At 46.6% G+C, this 14150-nt stretch overlaps 1 protein-coding gene across 1 annotated transcript in view; it reads left to right on the top strand.

Annotated features, from left to right (window-relative positions):
- GALNT17 (polypeptide N-acetylgalactosaminyltransferase 17) overlaps window positions 1–14150 on the top strand; it is a 426094-nt gene that overhangs the window by 227473 nt on the left and 184471 nt on the right. The window contains exon 5 of the mRNA XM_059693393.1: window positions 528–725. Within this exon, the coding sequence (XP_059549376.1) occupies window positions 528–725 (198 nt within the window). The remainder of the gene's footprint in view (window positions 1–527; window positions 726–14150) is intronic.

The raw sequence follows: 14150 nt of genomic DNA, 5'->3' as shown, positions 1-14150 counted from the left end.
TTAAAACAGCTGAAATAGTCACACACACACAAAGAAGCTAGCGAAATGCTTATTAAAACCAGGCCATTAAGGACAGAAGTGACCTATTTTGGGAAAGGGAATTCAGCTCCTGCAGAAAATACAAGAGGCATCTACCAGTGCCCTGAGGGGGAACTGAAGCCGCTATGTAAAACTGTAATGTGATGCAAAGCATAGAGTCGGATGGCCTTGCTTTGGCCTACTCGGCAGGTATAAAAGACAGGCTGGCACTTTCTGAATTCTTGCTCCAGGCCTCTCCTGCAGGCATCGGCATGGTAGCATCCCACTTGGCAAGGGCCTGAGCTGCGTGGCACGGCGCTCACTCACAGCTGCACGATCCAACTGGGGCAGGCCCCTTGGGAGCCTCAGTTTGCACCCAGAGTTCCAGCCTGCCGGAGCCCGTCCATTAGCTACATTGCTGCTGCTCATTTCCTGCCATCCGGGGGTCTGTGCCCGTTGAGGTGTGGGCTACTCAAGAGAGAGACTTTATTTCTACTTCTCTGTTTCAGGGCCGAGCCGGTTCTCTCCCGAATCCAGGAGAACCGGAAGCGGGTGATCCTCCCGTCCATCGACAACATCAAGCAGGACACCTTTGAGGTGCAGCGGTACGAGAACTCGGCCCACGGGTACAGCTGGGAGCTGTGGTGCATGTACATCAGCCCCCCGAAAGACTGGTGGGACGCCGGAGACCCTTCTCTCCCCATCAGGTCTGTGGCAGGCATGCTCTGGTGGCCTTGAGTCCCAAATCCCAGAGGACAGAGGAGCCAGGGGAGGAGGCTAGGGGACACCCTGGGGATGGGGCAGTGGTGTGTAAACGCTGCTTTAGGAATTTTGGGTGTCCTGCCATCGCAGCATTTTGATCCTTTTGCTACAGTTTTCAGGAGCAGCTTCTTAAACAGAAATCCTGAAAGACTGAATTGATGGTGTTACACAGGGTGTGAAAGTCCCCTTTCTAAGACCCCCAAAGGGGACTCTTGCTGGTCAGCACAAGCTTTATTCAATGGTTCTATCCATAATTAAAAGTGGACATATGAAAAAAAATAATTCAATGGCCAGAGAATGGGGAAGCAGAAGCATATTCTGGTTTTGGCTTGGGGCAGAGAAGTTGTGTATCCACGAGGGTAGAAATGAAGGGGTGGTCTAGGCAAATAAGGGAGAGGAGTATTCATGATCTTCCTGGGAACGGGGTGGTGGTTTTCCCCAGAATCGGGCTTCCACCTCTTTTCTGTTGTTCTTTGTGGTCCCTTCTGGTTTTCCTCATGGTGAATATCAGTTGTCACGGTGCTCCAGGAGCCTGAGGAGCAGGGTCCTTCTGGAGGTCGAGGGGAGAACCCACCTTTTGCCTTTCCCAGCTGGCAGAGGTTGTCCTCACTCCTTGGCTCATGACTCACCACATCCCTTTCCCCTCTTCTTCGTCACACGGCCTTCTTCTTTCTTTGACTTTCTTGCCTACCCTTATGATGGCATTTGGGGTGCACATGAGTACTCCAGGATAGTCCCCCCACCTCAGAATCCTTAATTACATATGCCCAGTACTTTTCCCATATAAAGTAACATGTACAGGTGGATATTTTTTTTTGCCGGGCGGCTGGGTGGCCGGGGGTGGGGGGTGGGGTGGGCTGAAGGGAGGAGGCGCGGAGGAGGGTCATTATTCAGCCAGCCACAAATGCCCTGACTTTTCAATTAAGAAGATACTCGAGTTATAGTTCAGTAGTGTTTGTGATTTCTAATTGAGGCCAAACTGACTTAAACCTTCATGGTTCTGTCTTACGTGAGAGGAGAGGGGAGAAGTGTTCTCACTTGGTCCTCGTTTTAGAACACTGTTGGTATAAAGAGGGATCGCAAGAAAGAATAATGGAAGAGCAGTGAGAACACGTTACAGGTAGCCATGAAGTTCTTTCTCAGTTTACAAATTTTTAATAAACAAGAGTTAGATTGCAAGATGTACAGAACCCCCCATCCCAGCACCCCCATCCTCTGCCCCATCCTATCTAATAAAAGAGAAACATGCTAATTAGCGTACATTCGCTACTCTTCCCATTGGCTAATCAGCGAGATATGCAAATTAACTGCCAGCCAAGATGGCGGCCGGCAGCCAGGCAGCTTGAAGCTAACATGAGGCTTGCTTGCTTCAGTGACGGAGGAAACCAACGTTCCCCGCCTGCCTTGCCGGCCTCTGAGCTTGCAGTTTGAAACATTGTTATAAATATAGAAGCTAAACAAAACCCCAGAAACCTGCTTTCAGCCAGCCGGGATCTCAGAGCTGGAGTTGATACAGTGTTTCGAGATTATAGAACCCAAACAAACCAGATACCTGCTTTCAGTAGCAGAGGCCTCAGAGCTGGAGCCAGAGCTAAAGCTGGCCCAGAATAAAAAAGAAAAAAGAAAAATGAAAAAAAGGAGCAGTTGGGAGCTTCAGTCACCCGCCAGCCTGAAAACAGCCCTCAGCCCCTCACCCAGACTGGCCAGGCACCCCAGTGGGGACCCTCACCCTGAAGGGTGTGTGACCAGCTGCAAACAGACATCATCCCCTCACCCAGGCTGGCCAGGCACCCCAGTGGGGACCCCCACCCTGATCCAGGACACCCTTCAGGGCAAACCAGCCGGCCCCCACCCATGCACCAGGCCTCTATCCTATATAGTAAAAGGGTAATATGCCTCCCAGCACCAGGATCAGCGTAGCTGAGAGGCCTCCCGGCACTGGGATCAGCATGACAGGAGGCAGCGCCCGAACCCGCTGATCGCCCTGTGGCTCTGTGCATGACCGGGGGTGGCGCCGCAACCTCCCCATCGACCCTGCCTTGCGTGTGACAGGGAGTGGTGCCCCAACCCCCCAATCGGCCCTACCCTGAGCGTGACTGAGGGTGGCATCGCAACCTCCTGATCCGCCCTGCTCTGTGCATGACAGGGGGCGGCGCCCCAACTCCCCTATCGGCCCTGCTCTGAGCCCGACCAGGGGCTGCACCTAGGGATTGGGCCTGCCCTCTGCCACCTGGAGCAGGCCTAAGCCAGCAGGTCGTTATCTCCCGAGGGGTCCCAGACTGCGAGAGGGCACAGGCCGGGCTGAGGGACCCCCCCTCCCCCCCTAGTGCACAGATTTTTGTGCACTGGGCCTCTAAGCTATAATAATAAAAGCATAATATGTTAATTAGACTAGACAGCCAAACAACCTTCTGGATGTCATTCCAGACATCCTTCTGGGTGAAGCTGCCATGGTGGGGGCTGAGGCAGAGGTAGTTAGGGGTGATCAGGCAGGCAGGCAAGCAGTTAGGGCAACCAGGGAGGCAGGCAAGTGGTTAGGGGTAATCAGGAAGGCAGGCAAAGGGGTTAGGGGTGATCAGGAAGGCAGGCAAGCAGTTAGGAGCCAGTGGTCCCAGATTGCGAGAGGGATGTCCAGCAGTTGGACATCCCTCGAGGGATCCTGGATTGCGAGAGGGTGCTGGCCAGGCTGAGGGACCCCTTCCTCCCATGCATGAATTTCGAACATTTCTATTGTTCTTATATTTTCCTGCTCAAATTGAAAGCTGAAGAACTGCATTAGAGTAGAGCCACCTATGGGCAAAGCTGTGTAACAAGGAAGGCAGCCTTTTGGGCCAGTAACTTTCTCAGCCAGACATGCCTCCATGGCTCATTCCCATCCCAACCTAGATATTCACTGTCTTCATGCGATGCTACATGGCCACACTCTTGGCTCTCTACAAATAATAATGTAGATTCATCTCTAAGGTGTCATCTGAGAACCAAAGCATAATCTTTGGGACATTTAAAAGTTAATGGGTGAGATACTACCTCACACCATTTGGATGGTTACTATTAACAGCAACAACAGAAAAGAACAAGTGTCGGCAAGGATGTGGAGAAATTGGAAACTTGTGCACTGTAGGTGGGAATATAAATAGTGTAATCACTGTGGAAACAGCTTCTAAAAAAATTAAAAATAGAGTGGCCGTATGATTCAGCAATTCCACTTCTGGATATAAACCCAAGAGAGTTGAAAGCAGGCTCTCAAACAGATACTCATATAGTACACCCATCTTCATAGCAGCATTATTCACAATAGTCAAAATGTGGAACGCAATGTGGTACATATATGCAATGGAATACTATTCAGTCTTTAAAAAGGAAGGAGATTCTGACACATACAACAGCATGGGTGAATCTTGGAAACATTATGCTAAATAAAATAAATCAGTCACCAAAAGACAAAACTATGATTTCGCTCATATGAGGTATCTAAAATAGCCAAATGCATAGAGACAGATAGTATAGTGGTGGTTGCCAGGGGCTGGGGTGAAACAGTTGTGGAAATTGGTTGCACAATAACATAAATACACTTAACACTTGTGAACTGTACATGCAAAAATGGTTACTAGTAAATTTTATGTCATGTGTATTTTACCATGATTACAACAAATGAATGTGGAGTGCTTCAAGACCCCTTGGCTCTCAGAGTTTGAAGGAATGAAGTTCAAATGATTGGCTGACATGCAGTGAGTTTCAGACTTTTGGCCAAATGTTGCTTCCTCCATGACATACAGGAAGGCTGACCTCTGGCCTTGATAAATAAGGGAATGAATGAGGTTGTGACGGTGGTGTTAGTGACAGAGAGAAAGAAGTAACTATAGTGCAGTGCTGCGGGTGCCCGGAAATCACGCTGTCTCTGTATATATAACGCACTAAAGCAAAAATTTGGCTTGTATTTTATGAGCTAGGGCAACATTAACAGATGATGAATAGGCATTTTTAAAAGACTAGAAAATAGAGCCGTGATCATGAATCATTAATTCACATGCATTTCTGATGTACAAAATAGAATCACATACCAATGATCTCTTTTTAATGTACCATCACTTATAAAATGCTTAATCTGTTTATAGTTGATGGAGATATTTAATTGTAGGAAGGAGTTTTTATGGCCCTTCTGATGTTATTAAGCAGATACAATATGATTCGTAAACATTAGGACATGGTGGTCCCCCCCCCCCCCTGCTCCCCCATGGTCCCGTTATTTGAATAGTAATGACTTTATTCTGGCAAAGGATGGGAGGAGAAGAGCTTTTTCGCAATCCAAATGACATCAACATGGATGGTCTTTGTATAAGAGCCTTCTCAGTAGGCAACATAAAGTAGGAGATTTCGCATTAAGGGAATATGTTTCCTTTTTGTTTTACTTCTTCCTCTCTTTCTTCCTATATAATTTCTGCTTGGCACGCAGCTCTTTCCCGAAGGTTTTCTATTTTAACTCCGCTCGCCTTTGTGTGCACCAGAGTTTCAGGTGCAGAGGGTGGGCAGTTGCCATTAAAGAGGACAGAGCTAAGTGTAAGGCATGGGGATGGGAACTGAAGAACTCAGGCCCCCAGGGAGGTGCCAGTCCATGAGATGGTGCTGGGGACACAGGGCCGGCAGTATCAGGTCCTGAGACGTGTAAGAAAAGACACAAATCCCTATCATTTCATACAACCTCCGAATTCTCAGTGTTGGCAATAAATCCCTCTTCTTCCAGACAACATGTTTCCAGACTGGATTTGACCACGAGGGTCCCTGGAATTGATTGTTAGTCTCCATGGGCTGCTTTGGGGACCTCTGACATTCCCAGGACAGCCTGACTCCATACGTCTCACACTGGGAGCTGTGGGTACTTGTGGTTTGTGGCATTATTGTGGGGCTGAGGGATTGGGGGAAAGTGTGGCTCAAAGCTACAGGAGAAACATGGCTGGACTTCCTGGAGCTTGAGTGAAGGCATGAGAGATCCCCCTCCTGCCTCCATTGGGTGCCCAGTCCTCTGCCTGTGGCTGAGATTGCTAAAGACTTTGAGAAGAGTTGACCCAGCTCTTGCCTCTGTGCAGAGAAGGCTCCCAAATCTATGTCTTAATTAAGCCCTCATTTTTCACCAAAATGGCATCATCTCCAATGTTACATTGAAATCCTATCAGTAGATCAGTTGAGCTTAAACTTTTTTGAGTCAAGGACCTCTCTGATAATGTAATGAAAGCCAGAGACCCTATCACCCTGAACGTGGATAAACTGACACAACTTTGCATATAGTTTTATGAAGTTTATGGGTGCCTTGAAGCCACCCTCCTAATGTTCCACTGGGCTTATCTTCAGAATGACTGCTAGATATTTCTACTTCCCCAGTTGGAGAGCCTTTCTTTACCATTTTTTTTTTTATCACCCACTTGTCTATATGCTTTATGAAGCCAGACTGTGGTTATTTCATTTGCATCCCCAGGACTTAATAATGAGTACCTGGATGCCTGACAGCTGAGGCTCAGAATAGAGGTCAGGGTTAGTGGACCACGAGGAAGAGGGTAAGATTGCTTAGAGGTACATTAGAGAAGGAGAAAGAAAACCCAAATATATCTGGGTGAAGGGAGCCTTCATAAGGGGGACTGACAAGTACTGAGTGCTCAGAGAGGTATGGGGACAACCAGAGCAGCAGTGGCATAAAGATTTAATAACAGGCCCTGGCCCATGTGGCTCAGTTGGTTGAGCATTATCCCATGCACCAAAAGGTTGCTAGTTTAAGTCCCCATCTGGGCACAGGCCCAGGTTGTGGGTTTGATACCTGGTCAGGGTGCGTGTAGGACGCAACTGACTGATGTTTCTCTTTCTTTCCCTCTCCCTTCCTCTCTCTCTCAAATCAGTAAAATTTTTTTAAAAAGCATCCAATAAAGGAAGACTACAAGCACCATTTGGTTTAAGGGATTAGCTGGGCATAATCTTAGTAAAACCATCATAATATAGTATGTGGGTCTGAAGCTGGATGGCAGTTTGTGGAGAAATGAATTGGACATGAAGAGGTGAGGAAAGTGAGGGCGGATTATACTTCTGAGATGTTTGAGGGAGACTTGGGGAGGGTTAGAAACTGTCGATGGAGTGACAAGATAGAGTGGCATGTTTTATGTTTTTTTTAGAATGGGAGACACCCAACAAGTACCTTTAGCACAATGAGCAACTAGAACCCAGGGTTTATATTTCTAAAACCCCAGTTGCTTTGCTTTCCTCCTGTTGCATTTAACTTGTTTAGCACAATGAATCCTTCTCTTCCCTGCAGCAAGTCCCATGATGTTTCTTATTACTCTTGGGTAATGAAAATCCTAGGGTCACTTTAAGTCACAAACCAGCCTCAATTCTTTATTGAAATTGTCCTCCTCTCCCTCAGCTGTGGTCTGCTGCTCGCTGACCCCTTGCAGAGGAAGAGGGGCTGGAGCCCTTATTCTTTTTCTCCCTCATCCATCTTTCTCTTGGGAGGTGCAGTGTCTGACTTCACAGGGGCCCCATGGGGTGAGGTGGGGGAGAGAGGGGGTAGGAAGATTCTTGTTTGATCGATACTGTCTTACAATGGTTTTGAGCTCTCCGGGGCAGCAGGTGGGTAAAGCTGGTTTTTCCCTTGGGCACATAGAAGGTATTTTGATGGCTCCGTGTGCGCTGGGACTCCCGCTCAGCTGGTCCCTCCCAGGTTCCCCCCGTGCTCCCCCCCCCCCACCTTGGCGTCCATACCCTCTTGCTGCTAGGATCTCCTCACTCCAGCAAGCCACTGCCTTCTTTTCCTAATTAATTAATTAATGGGTTCTATTATAACATTTCCTAATTAAGTAGTATTCCATTGTGTACATAGAGCACATTTGTTATCCATCTATTTTTTTCCCAGCTCTATTGAGGTATGTATAAAAGAGTTGTATCTATTTAAGGTGTACAACGTGATGTTTTGGTATGCATATAATATGAAATGATTATCATAGGCAAGCTAATCAACACATTCATCACCTCACATGGTTATCTTTTTTTTTTTTTTATGGTGACAACACTTACAATTTATTCTTTTAGCAAATTTCAGGTATACAATATGTTGTTATTAACTATAGTCACCATGCTATACATCAGGTCTCCAGAACTTACTCATGTTGTAAATTCAAGTTTGTACCCTTTGACCAGCATCACCCCTCTCCCACCTGCAAGCCCCTGGCAGCCACCACCCAGCTCTCTATTTCTATGAGTTCAACTCCTTAAGATTACACATAAATTAAACCTGGCTTATTTCACTCAGCATAATGCTCTCCAAGTCCATCCATATTTTCCCAAATGGCAGGAGCCATATTTTCCCTTTTTAGAAGCTGAGTAGTATTCCGTGTGTGCGGAGAGCACGTTTCTTACCCATTCTTCTACTGGAGAACACTTAGGTGGTTTTTTCATATTCTTGTACGCCACCATCTTGGACATCCCTTTTTTTGTTATGTTTCATTGATAATGTTTTTAATTGTGGTAAAATGCATATAACAAATTTTGCCATTTGAAATGCAGAATTCAGTGGCCTTAAGTATGTTCACAGTGCTGTGCAATCATCACCGCCATTTAGTTCCAGAATTTTGTCATCACCCCTGAGACCTTACCCACTAAGCAGTCATTCTCTTCCTCCCTCCCTCCCTCCAGCCTGGGCAGCTCCAGCCTGCTTCCTGTCTCCATGGATTTGCCTATTCTGGACAATTCATATAAGTGGTATCACACAATATGTGGTCATTTGTGTGTCTTGGTTCTTTTTTTTTTTAAATATATTTTATTGATTTTTTACAGAGAGGAAGGGAGAGAGACAGAGAGCTAGAAACATCGATGAGAGAGAAACATCGATCAGCTGCCTCCTGCACATCTCCCACTGGGGATATGCCCGCAACCCAGGTACATGCCCCCGACCAGAACCGAACCTGGGACCCTTCAGTCCGCAGGCCGACGCTCTATCCACTGAGCCAAACCGGCTTCGGCGTCTTGGTTCTTTTATAGCATAAAGTTTACGATGTGTATCCATGTTGGTACATGTAGCATGTAGCAGTACTTCATTTCTTTCTATAAGTGAGCTTTTATAATTACTTCTTTTAAAGTGGTCACAGGTCAGTATCCCTTCTGGGTACCATATCTGGTTTCCAAGATTTACACACCTTTGTTCTGCATGGAGGGGAAGAGGCGACTTCCCCCACAGGGCCCCCTGCTCCATGGGCCCCTTGCCCTTTGCTGGGATGACTCTCCACTGCCAGGCGTACTGAACCCCAGACTTAGGATTAGATGGTAGCACCCCCGGTCCCTCCCTTTGGGGAGGGAGATTCGGGGTACAACTCCCCCCAGGGAAACTTCTGACACATTCCTCCCCCAGACTTCACTCTGTCATCCTCATTGGCCAGCTAACTGTGGTTTGGTTATCTGCTTTGAACTTTTTGCATGATCTCTTTGAATACAGCGCCTATGAGAACATTAAAGGTTCTGTTTTAACACAGTACATACAGCCGAGGGCATGGAACGAGGAGAGAGGGAAGGGCTGAGCCATAGAAGGAGAGGGCTGTTTGGAAAAGAAGGACCCTAACAGGGAGGAAGGAGTGGGCATAGTAGCAATTTAGTCTTGACGAAGAGAAAGAGAGCTTGAGGTATATGACCCACCTTTTCGTGGTGAATTAGGAGGAGAAAATCACTGCTCAGAGTGAGAGCTAGACCTTGGCTGAAGGGCTCTGGAAAAGCGAAAAAGGTCTGGATTAATTGCTGAGAGGAATGGGAATGGGCAAGCTGGCCGAGAACACAAAAACTAATTGTTGGCTGTTATGAGGGCCTAGGAATATAAATTCAATAAATTTCCCACAAGGATTTCTTGACAACAGCTACTATGAATTCAGTTGTGCTTGGATACAAACTTAAATTTTATTTTTCATAACACGATGTATGTATACAGGGCTGGGCAAAAGTGGGTTAATAATAATAATAATATATAACAAATAATAATACAAGAATACATTCTGTGTTTCACAAAGTCACTACTATAAACCTACTTTTTCCCATCTCCACATGTGAAAAATGGTAGCAAAGATAAGAATGAGGGATATAATATATTCAGCCTAAAGGCACCTTGGTTGTAGACACCACGAATTCATGGAAACCCGCTTAGATCAGCAGGTTTCGGAGGTCCGCAGCTCACAGCTTGGTAATCACCCATCTGTAGGTTCTCTCCAGCTGTAAAACCCCGTGACTTTCACCACGGGAGGGAAGGGCCTATGGTGTCATCTGAGATGGGACACTTCACAGCACATTGCTATGGGGGCACGGGCTGAGAGCTGAGTCAGGCGTCTGCTGTGAGGTGCCAGTGGTGCCTGCCCGCTCTGTGTTAGGTGGCCCTGTAATTAGTGACATGACTCATTAATAACTAATCCAAGCTGATGATTAACAATTAGCAATCCTTAATTCAACATATAATTTGATAATAAATTATAAGGCACAGGAGCCATTAGAGCCTGTCAGACAGTTTGAGTTGAAATGGCTGTTAAGGATATATAGAGTTGCTGGGATCTCAAATGATGTGCACAAATATACATAAAAGGAGAAGGTTACTTGTCCCTCCATGGAGGACTATGATAGCTTACACAGAGGAAATTAAGTGAATAATTGGGTTTTCTTAGACTTTGTAATAGAAATAGCTTCCCTATGCATTAGCAAATATATTTTAGGAACCAATTATATGCTCAGCCTGTGGTAGGACTTCCAGGGAGACAGTATTAGTAAATTACATGGTCCTGCAGAAGGAGTTCGTAGGCTGGCGGGAGACACGGCCCACGTGCGCATAATCACACTTCAGCCTAGGTAAGAGAGGATGCGTGGGAAAGAGGGGGCAGTGGGTGTGGTGTGCATAGAAAAGCTCATAAAAACCTAACTCTGGAATTTTCTGTGTGCCAGGAATTATTCTTTACACAATACCGACCCATTTCCACCTCATACTGCCCCTGTAGAGTAAATACCTTTTCCCCCGTTTCACGGACAGGCTGCTGAGGGGCAAGGGTAAGCCCTTTACCCAAGGACACACACCTCGTAAGGTGAAGCCAGGATTCACGTCTCTGCTGTCTGTGATGTCTGGGCTGTCTTCCCTGGAAAAGGTGTGGCTTGCTGGGCCTGGCGGGCTGAGGGGGATTGACACTGGCAGAGAATATGGGACACAACACAGTTATAGGTGTAGTAGTGAACACAAGGCTGTGTGGGGTCCCCAAGATCGCCCTTGCATTTGATTACTCATTAGAAGGACTCAAAGGAGCTCAGGATATTTGTTATGCTCATGGTTATCATTTATTAGAGTGAAGGGACAAAGGCTAGAACCAGCCAAGGAAAAAGATACATAGGAAGGAGTCCAGGAGAAATTAGGCGTGAACTTTTAGTGGTCCTCTCCCTGTGGGGTGGCATGGACCATGCTGCATTCGCCCAGCAACAATATATAACATGTATTAAGTGTTGCCAACCAGAGAAGCTCTCCTGAGCCTGGGTGTTCAGGGTTTTTACTGGGGCTCAGCCATGTGGGCATGGAGCACCCATATGACTAACCTTGGCTACTCAGTCTCCAGCACCAGCACCACCCAGGAAACTAGACTGATAGAGCAGGGCCCTAGCAGGGTCTGGAGCCTCAGAGTCAGGATATTACGAGGGCTGAGCAGTTATCTCCCAGGAGCCGGGCAAGAGCCATTCCTTCCTTTGGAATGGGTTTGGGCAACCCAGGTCCACTGAGTTAACCCTTACCTGCACAATAGGAGGGGGTGTTTTGGGTCTGGTGATGATAGGGAATGTGCATTAGAAAGTAGAGGAAAGTGGGAGATTGAGTAGATCAAAACAGGAGGTCCCTTTAGGGAGAGTTCTAAATGTAAAAAACAGGAGTGTAGATTCTATCCAGTGGTCCATAGAGGTAGACTGATGGGAATAAAAAGCTAATCATAAGAGACAAAATGTAGTGTAGTGGATGGTTAGGGCTGGGGGAGGGGAGGAGAAGAGTGACTGCTAATGGGTATGGGTATTTTGGGGGGGGGGATGATGAAGATGTACTAAAATTGATTTTGGTGATGGTTGCACAACTCTGAACATACTAAAAACTATTGAATTGTATTCTTTAAATAGATGAATTGAATGGAATGTGAAGTCTATCTCAGGAGCTGATGGCTATCAGCAGATGGCAGATGGCCAATCTTGCAACAAGATGAAGCCAGTTTAATTGTTGGCTCAGGGTCTGTGGTCCCCCTTTCGTGGGAAGTTACAGGGCAGCACAGAGTACCACAGGCAATTGAACTGGGGTCAAGTCCTAGAGCGGCAGAATTTGTCCTGATGGAGTCATGGATGGGGATTCAGGCACCAAGGAGCATCCTGGACAGAAGCTGAGCATTGCCCAGCGCTGGACCCACCCAGCCGGGACTGCTGACCAACCTGAGCCACGTATATGATACTGGCCGATGGCAGCACGTTATGGGTAAGGATGAAGACCACACTCGTTACTACTTGGTTTTGGGTCTAGCAAAGGAGTCTGGGAAAAGGAATCTAGCTCAAGGGCCAGGTGAAGCCTGTCACAATTCAGGAAGAGAAAAACCATAGTGGAAAACCTAGACGTTCTCTACCTTCTCTTCCTGCTTCCAGTAACGGAGGAATGACCTGTTCAATTTGCCACCAACAGGGTCTGTATCACTGGGCAGGTCACTGCCATCTATGTAAATGAGCTTTTAATTTTCTTATCCATAAAACCTACCCGACAATTAAAGATGTGTTGTTCCAGTAGCAGAAAATTTCCATAACAAAGCTTTTGGTCTCACAGATGAAAAGCAAACACTGATTGTTAACTCTCTGAAGTTATGGAATGTGGTGTTGTGGAAAATCAAATGTTTTAGTTAATAGAGTTCTACATAGAATCAAGACACAGGCCAATTTACAGTTAAAAAAACACACAAACAAACCAACAAAAAACCTCCACAAAACTCTACTTGCTTTCTTCAGGGGAAAACCCTGGAGGTGCACAGCTGATAGAAGGTGTTGGTTTAGTCCACACTGTGGGGTTTCCTATCACTTGGAAGAGACATCGTTATAAAATAGGGTCGGGAATAGCGGTTGGCCCTGTAGTGTTGTTTCATGGGCACTTATCGATTCCCATTGTGTGAAATCTCTGTTCTGAGCCGCATGGAGGATTCCCTCCTGTGTTTCAGTCCTCTTCCAGTTTACCCATGTTGACACATGTTTGAGACCCCAAATGAGGGCTCAGTGAATGAAAATGACAGCTGGAGAAGCAAGGATGGGAGTCTGCCCTTCTGTAAGATTGTCTTAAGAAAGACATCTCTAAACATTTGCCACTTGGTCAGTTAGCTGGAAAGAATGCCTAGTAATGATCACAGTTGTCAGAACTTTGAAGGAGCATCATCCTCAACTTTGTCCCTTCATGGGAAAGTAGCAGGACGGCTCCCATGGGAACATAGGACATCACTGTCCAGGTGTCCACTCTGCATAGCCATCCATAGCTGACTGCTGGTGCTCAAGGAACACCTGCCTCCACAGCTGGGAGCAAGTGGTTCTCAAATGACCCCAGGTGTCATCTCTGTGATGGGTTGGAAACAACACGATCCCAAGACTTGTTTTCTACCCTAGATGTGACCACTGGCTTTGAGCCTCAGTTTACTTCTCTGTAAAAGCACTAGATGTGCTACAGACCCATTCTATGAGACCTCGGACAAGTAACTTAACCTCTCTGTGCCTTAGTTTTTTCATCTGTGAATAGGGATATTAATATATTTTACAGGGTTGTTGTGAAGATTAAATGAGGTAATACATGTAAAACGTTTTAACATGCTAGCTATGCTGATTGTTGTTGCTGTTATTTTTGCCCTCTGTGTCATCCAAAGGCAATCTTACTATTCACTATGGGAATCCTACAACCCTTTTCTTGCTACCTGGTCCATTCATGCGACCAGATGATTATGACAAAGGGTTCTCCCTGAATTGGAACCTGCTTACAGAGCAACCCTGGGTGCTAGTGGAGGAGAGGCATTTTTAATGCCAGGGGATTTGCACAGGAACATGAAGGGCCCATGTTCCCCAGTCGGTCCCTTCAGGGAGGCTGTTCATTATAAAATGGAAGTGTGCTGACACAATGGTGAATGAACACGCTGCTTTCTTGACATCACCTACCTACCTCAATGCCAGCCTGGGTAGATCGGGTTTCCTCTTTGCAAGACACATCGATGTCCCTGCTCACATACCTTTCCTTGGGAAGCCAAGTCCCCAGGCAATGCCCTGGAGCTAAAGCAAGGCTTTCAGGGTAACCATTCCAGCAATGACAAGCAGAGACCTGCCTCCATCAACCAACA

The sequence above is a fragment of the Myotis daubentonii genome, chromosome 4 (genome assembly GCF_963259705.1).
Source record: "Myotis daubentonii chromosome 4, mMyoDau2.1, whole genome shotgun sequence".
NCBI classification, from domain to species: Eukaryota; Metazoa; Chordata; class Mammalia; order Chiroptera; family Vespertilionidae; genus Myotis; species Myotis daubentonii.
Note: the sequence above shows the minus strand (reverse complement) of the source record. Positions and strands in the feature narration are given on the sequence as shown.